At 31.5% G+C, this 7385-nt stretch overlaps 1 protein-coding gene across 1 annotated transcript; it reads right to left on the reverse strand.

Annotated features, from left to right (window-relative positions):
• Positions 1–290: 290 nt before the first annotated feature.
• On the reverse strand, positions 291–1697 carry LOC133687759 (uncharacterized). Its single transcript, XM_062107067.1, has 3 exons — positions 1335–1697; positions 1108–1213; positions 291–951 (listed from the first exon to the last, which is right to left on the reverse strand). The coding sequence occupies exons 1-3, from the start codon at positions 1365–1367 to the stop codon at positions 842–844; spliced, it is 249 nt and encodes an 82-aa protein (XP_061963051.1). The 5' UTR covers positions 1368–1697; the 3' UTR covers positions 291–841.
• Between the last annotated feature and the right edge of the window lie 5688 nt (positions 1698–7385).

Below are 7385 nucleotides of genomic sequence, written 5' to 3' on the forward strand. Positions count from 1 at the left end.
AGGATCGTTCAGCTATGTAGCTAATTAATTGATCAAAAAAACCAATGCCGAAAAGCTTCCGACAATGACCACCCATGACCTTCCAAACGGTCCCCCAATTCTTTGTTCTTTTTCGATATTGATTCACGATAGATCATTTTTAGTTTGTTTTTTTGGTGATAAACATTTAAAATATTTTTCACCAAAAAAACAAACTAAACATTATCTATTTTATTTTAAAATATATATTTTTTAAAATATAATTTGAATATATTTTTAAATAAACTTCTAAAGAAAGATGAGAGCAAATATACATGCAAATTGCAACACAACAAATTTCATTGGGTAGCTAAATAAAAAAATTTACAAAGCAGAGGGAGCCAGAGGCGAGCGGACGCAGACGTTATAGAAGAGAGAGGTCAAGAGGGCGGTGCCACGTTAACACAACGTGTCATGGTTCCATGCAACCCCCTGGCCGCATACTGCTCCCACATGCTGACACGCAATTCCCAATATTACATCAAAACAGGACTAGCTACACTACGCCGTTTTGGCAGTCCATTTCGCTTTAGGACCGTACGGCGCCTGATCTTATGATATTTTGGAGAGGAGCTTTTTTTCTTCTTATTTTTACTAGGATTGCTATCTAAATATTAATCTGCCCTAGAGTTGCCATGCATATTACTGAAAGAACCTTCAGGCTGCTGCTAGCTGGGGCAGCTACTGTTTGGCCAGATAGCAAACTCGAAGATTCTAGCCAAAATACAGTGTTATTTATTAATTTGACTATCAAGTTTTAGCGGCAGCAGCTGCTGCTGATGCTATTTACTCCATTAACCTGGAAAGATGAGATGAGAATTACTCATGTCTTGGATCCCGTGCTTTTATCCCCTTCTTGAACAGCTTTCTCTCCTCTCCTCTTCTCGTAGGCCTCGAAGAACTCCTTGTTTTCTTTCTCCAACTCCTTCCATACTGTTGGGATATTTAACACACACACAGACACAAGTTAATTACTCCAAATGGCTGTATAATTAATTACCTTGCTAAGTTTAGCTAGCATGTGTTAGTCAGCTAGTGTGCCTTTGTGCAAGTACTACTGGGTAAAGAAAAGAAGATGGCTACTGGTACCTGTGGAAGTAATGACAGGTTTGATGTCAGCATGCTTGGACAGAGCTTCCATGCACTCTTCTTTGCTCATGTTGAATATGATGCACTCTTCTATTAGATGGTGCACCTGCAAGACCATCAATCACATACATATACCTTATGAATATAGCTTAATTCCATGCAAAAAAAGAAAGAAAGAAAGAAAGAAGAAAAGATACTATTGATCAAATTAATAATTCTCCAAATACCATGTGGATGTATGAAGCAGAAGAATCACCCATGTCCTCCTCTCTCTTTATATAAATATGTATGTATGGAACTAGTAGCTACAAACAATATATATATACACACCCTACTCTATCTTTTATGATCAAGAAATTAAATCACGATTCTGGAGGCAGAACAAGCCTGAATATACCAAGATCGATCAGAAGAAAACAACTAGAACAGAGAAGGGCAAAGAAAAGACATCAGGAAAAAAGAAGGAAGAGAGAGAGAGAGAGAGAGAGAGAGAGAGAGAGAGAAGGGAGTAGATCAAAGAAAGCCAAAGGGGTTGATGATAACGGCGATGGAAATGGAATAGAAAAAAGGGGTAGCAGCAGGAGGCAGGTTACAATGAGCAAATTAAGGACTTGATCACTGGTTTACAATAAAATAATCAATATACGAGGTCATGATAAAGTGGGGTCCAAATGCCCACGTGGGAGAAGGACTATAGTATACTAAATGCCCACGTGAGAGGAGGAGGATGATTGGCGGAGAGGGGATTAGAGGAGATTTTATAAGCAAACCTCATTTGTCTTCTTAATAGGTGACGTGACAGTGGGGTCCTCCACTTTCCATTTTAAACCAGAACCGGAGGGCTCCCTCGATTTAAAAAAAACAAAACAAAATTAACACTGTTATTAGAAAGGGTTTTGAAAAATAATATAGTTTAACATAACCACAATTTATAATCATGTTTTTAAATATAACTATTATTCTGAATTGTGATTTTATTATAAACTGCGATTTAAAATCACAAGTTTAATATAATTGTAATTCTCATGACTAACGATTATATAATACAATTGCGAATTAAAATATTGGTTACAATGAATATGTAATCCTCTATTTGTTCTCCATGGTTCTCGGGCATACAGAGAAAAAAATCCTAAGAACCTCAAAACCTTTACCCAAACCAGTTTTCTATCGCTTAATTGAAATAGCCTTCAATCACCCACCAAAATCATCTTTTCCTTGTCTCAATGAGTCTTTTTATTGTTTTTTCGTTGCAAACCGCTAACCTAAACAGCCTTTCCAGGCCTAGATAGCCTCACATTGTCTCTTAGTTTTATAGATTTCATTATTGAATTAATAAATCTTGAATTTTAATTTATAACTATATGTGTTGTGTTTTATAATTAGATATTTTATTAATATTGATATAATTTTCAGTTTTGAGTGTTACAATTATGTTTTCTTAATTCATTTTATGTTATTTATGAAATTATAAAATATAGATTTTAAATTGGTTGTCCAGTCATTTATCATATTTAATGTGATTGTTTGAATTGAAATAAATGTTATTTTAATTGATGCAATTAGATAGATTTTTAATCAATTAATGTTATTAATAAAGTTGTGGTCGAAATCATAGTAACTAGAGTCTGCGTTGAATTTTGGTAAAAAAATTGTCATAACTGAGGATTTTGTTCAGTTGAGATCATTTAGTTTTTTATTAGTGCAATTAAATATGTTTTCATTGATATTATTAAGGTCAAAGTGATCGCAATTACGATTTGTATTGAATTGTGAGATAATTTGATTTTTATGAAATGAGTATTTTAATTTACATAACATGTCTTCAAGCTTTTTTATGTTGTCATTATGATGGTACTACTTTTTTTGATACATATAATAATGTCATTTATATTAATGAGAGAACTATGTTCTTGAAAACAACTAGAGACATGTCATTTAAAGATATAAAAAAAATTTATATGTGAAAGACTTGGGTTGAATTATAATTGTCACATGTGGGCGAGTAGCATCGAGGGTCAAGGAGTCATTACCTACTTGTTTGGTTTGGGGTTGCTAGGAGACCCGAGTATACTGGTCTTATCTGAAATTCAAAAGTAAGGGGTTGGTTGTGACTAGGAAAAGTATTAGCGTCCTTAACACATCTCACCTGAAGTAAACTGCATTGCGTGATCTAAATATGGTTTAAAGGTTTTGATGAGTTCATAACTTGTGGTTTATCTATGGCTCAAGATAAAGATTTATTCTTACGAATAAGTCTAGTATTTTGAATTTATTATAGGCTCATATGCCCAGATAAATTCTTATGAAAATGGTATATGTAATTGTCCTGACAGGGTTTATCTATCCTGGAAGGTGAAAGGATTTTTCACAATTCATATATTGTGGTGAAAAATATTCTTAATTAAAATTAGTGAATATCTAAAAATATTTCTGAAAATTTTCTAGTCAACTTTTGGTATTTAAATATCAGCCTACTTATAGATCCAATGTTTATACCAGGGTGTTGGCTATTAATTTTCATGAATTAAAATTTTTAAGGTTATTGAAATTTTAACCAAATTCTTAAAAGAATTTTACAAACTTTATGTAAATTCCAAAAAATAAATACAAAAGAAAATCAACAAAGGTATTTTCTAAAACAACACTAAATTTTTTTTCTCTTTTTTTATAAATCAAAATGCAATTTTTTTTATAAAGATTGGACCATATGCAACATATAATTTTTTTTTTGTAAGGCTATGTTTGGACAAAAACATTTTTTCTTCCTTAGAAAATTGCTAAAACAGGTCTAAGAGTGTGTTTGCCAAACACAGTTTAGGCCAAAAATCCTTTTATACAAAAAATGGCAAACCAAACAGAGCCTTAAATATTTAAACCGATTTTGACCTGAAAACAAACCAAAAATAATGACCAAAGCCAAAAACAAATTAAACATAAAAGCTCAAAATTTCTTAGATGAAACGGATCAAACACAAAAAAAGTAAAGAATATTCAAACCCAAACTTAGCAACGTGAAAACCAACCCAAACCAGATTTCAAACAAAAAAGGCATGGTTTTATTCGTAAACATGTATAGATCAAAAGGCAAGCATCAAAACCCATTAATTATCACTAAGAAGACATGGTTTGATCAAAATGAGTTTTGATTCAAAACTGAAACCCTAGGATTAAAACCCATATAAACTTATTAATGATGCAAATAAATCCTAGATTATTGACTAATCGAGTTTCCCAAATGGTTCACTGCAAAGAAATAGACAAAAATTGATCTAAATCATGGGGTTAAAATAATATTCTTCCTAAAAACACGAGAACATTGCCCAGTAAAAAACTCAGAATTGAAGAACAAGCTGTTAAACATAAAAAATAGACTTTTGGCCTCTAAACCTTACTGTTTATGGTCATCACAAACCACATTATCAATACCAAGCATAGTTAAATAAAAAAAAACTAACAAAAACATAAAATCATCATAAACATGCATTAAGTTTTATTTTTCAAAATTGCCAAATTAAAACAACAAGCATACTTAACCAATATAAGGTTAAAAAATAACACTTTAACCCTCCATAAAACTAAAACAAAACTTTAGAGTATGGAACAATACATTAACAAACCAGAAAAACATTAAACATCTTGTTGCCATATTTGGTAGATTTCAATCAAATTAAATGCAAGCTTAACTTACCAAGACACTAGTCTTCACATCAATATATTCAAAAAAACATTGCATTATACATTAAACAAATGATTTTGAATCTAGCAAGCCTCATGGACTTTGCTTTTAAAGTTTGCAAAAGTATACCTTTCAAGCTTGAAATATTTAATGGGAGTAGATTTATGCTGCTGCTTTTCTTTTTTCTTGTTTCTAAACCTAATAAAGCTAAACCTTTAAACCTTTTTCCGAGCTCTTGAACTCAATATTGAATCCTTTAGACCTTAAACAAATTCATTCCCTCTTTTCCTTTTTTCTGTCAGATTACCTCTTCTTTTAGAGGTTGATTCATAGTTTCTAAAAGAGTTTGTTGGGGTTATAACAAACCAAAACTAGGTTGATTTTATCACAAGATAGATGGCTTTGATCAAACTTGGAGGCCAAAGTGAAGTGTATCGGCCTTTTTGATCTTGAGAGGGGTGTTGATATAATAAAAATATATTGATAAAATCTTGATTCATCAGTAGCCCCCCAGTCTTTGTGATGGAATAATATGCGAAGACTTTAATTAATCTCTCAGTTCAAGTAGAGTGTTGGGTTTTGCTCGTATAAAAGGGAGGCAAACTAGGAAAAAAGTAGAGAAATATGCATCTGGACTTAAAGAATTTCTTTCAAAAATAAAAGACTAATAGTTTGCACTTAAAAAAATTCTAAGAGATTGAGGGTACCATACCCATCATCTATATAAATTCCTAAGTGGTTATATGGAACTCAATGAGGGTGAACCTATACTTAGAAATTTCTAAGTGATTATAAGTTCTTTGGAGAGTGGGTGCCTATAGCTTTCTCAGCATTGTCATCGGGGTATAATAGCTCCCCACTGAAGACTGGTGATTTGATGATGTTATTATTGTACTAGGAAGACCCTTATAGAGTGAGGTTATTGCCTTAGAGAGATAGAGTTATGCAAATCGCAGGGGGATAAGTCCATACCTTGGTAATTTGAGGGTCTATTGCCTTTAGGGAGATTAAGTTAATCCCTTGATGAGTTGTGCATAAATTACTAGGGAGACCACATTTATCCCAGGAAGATTGGGGTTATTCTCTAGAGATTGATGCATATAGGACCAAGAAGATCACATTCATCCCTTGGATATTAGTGCATATAGTATTAGGAAGATCACATTCATTCATTGGAGACTGGTGCATATAACACCGAGAAGACTATGTCTATCCCTTAAAGATTGTTATATATAACACTAGGAAGACTACGTCTATCCATTCTTTGGAGAATTGCACATTCCTAGGATAAGTGTTGAGAGGCCTTCAATCATCACCTGTAAAAAAATAAAAATCATTTTAGAGGTGGTGTTAAGATATTTACTTAGAATACCCTGATTACTTCACTTAGAAGGTTAGTCTTGTTGATTGTCTTTGAAAAAACAGGGAGGTCTATGTCATAGCAAACTGACTTCTTCAACTCGTATGTGATTTTCCATACATTGCTTCATTCTAGATAAACTGTTATCTAATAAGACATAAAATTTTCTTCAAATAATATATTCTCTTTTTTTTTATCAAGGCTTTTAAAGTGACTCTATCAATTCTTTCACCAAAAAGTATCTCATGGTTGAGTCTCCTCAAATCATTTTTAATAAGATTTTAATAAAAAATAAATTAATTTTATTTTTAATTAGATCTTAAATATACTAAAAATAATGTCTAAAAACTCTATATATGTAGCATGGGAATATAACAAGCTGTGCTCTCTCCGGGTTCGAATTCCGTCTTGGCCTATTCGGCGAAAAGAAATCCCATGATGACGTGGGGCACATCAATAATCCTCCGCACCAGAAGGGCTACGATTCATAGCATTCGAGAAAATTTTTTTTGTAAAATCTTCAAGGTGAAAGGCAAGAATCTAGACTCTATATTGCCCTTGTCCGGATTCGTTGCAAAAGTGTACAAATTGGAGGGGACGTCGGGGTCCTTTTTTTGGTGAATGCATTTCTTTTTTTCTGATTTCGACACTAAGAATATTTTTTTTAGCAGTTTGTGTAAATATTATTTTTCTTCAATGTATTTATTTTATTTTATTTTTATAACTTTGAGGGGTTGATTTCAAATTAAAAGGCTTGTTATTTTCTTCTAACTTTATGAATTTGAATATTAAATTAGTATATAACGTTTTTAAAAAATATACAGGCATTTATGAAAGTGTTTTATTAAAATTATTTTAAAAAAAAATTAAATTTTAATCAATACATGGATATATTTTATAGTAGAAAATTATTCTTTTTATGATTAGGATAAAATCAACTAAAGCCATGATTGGTGTTGTGATTGCTAAATTGCTGGATGTCTGTTTGTATGTCAATTAAGTCGCTTGAGAGTCTATTATCTCTTGTTTTTTAATATTTTTTAAAATATTTTTTATTTTAAGAAATATTAAATTGATATATTTTTAAGTGTTGTTTTAAAGATTTTAATGCGTTGATATTAAAAATTAAAAAAATCATTTTAATATATATTTAAATAAAAAAATATTTTTAAAATAAAAACAAGTTATATCACGAAACATCCACTAAATTAATAAACTTAGTGTATAAGGATCCTTACA

Source organism: Populus nigra, chromosome 3 (assembly GCF_951802175.1).
Source record: "Populus nigra chromosome 3, ddPopNigr1.1, whole genome shotgun sequence".
NCBI lineage: Eukaryota > Viridiplantae > Streptophyta > Magnoliopsida > Malpighiales > Salicaceae > Populus > Populus nigra.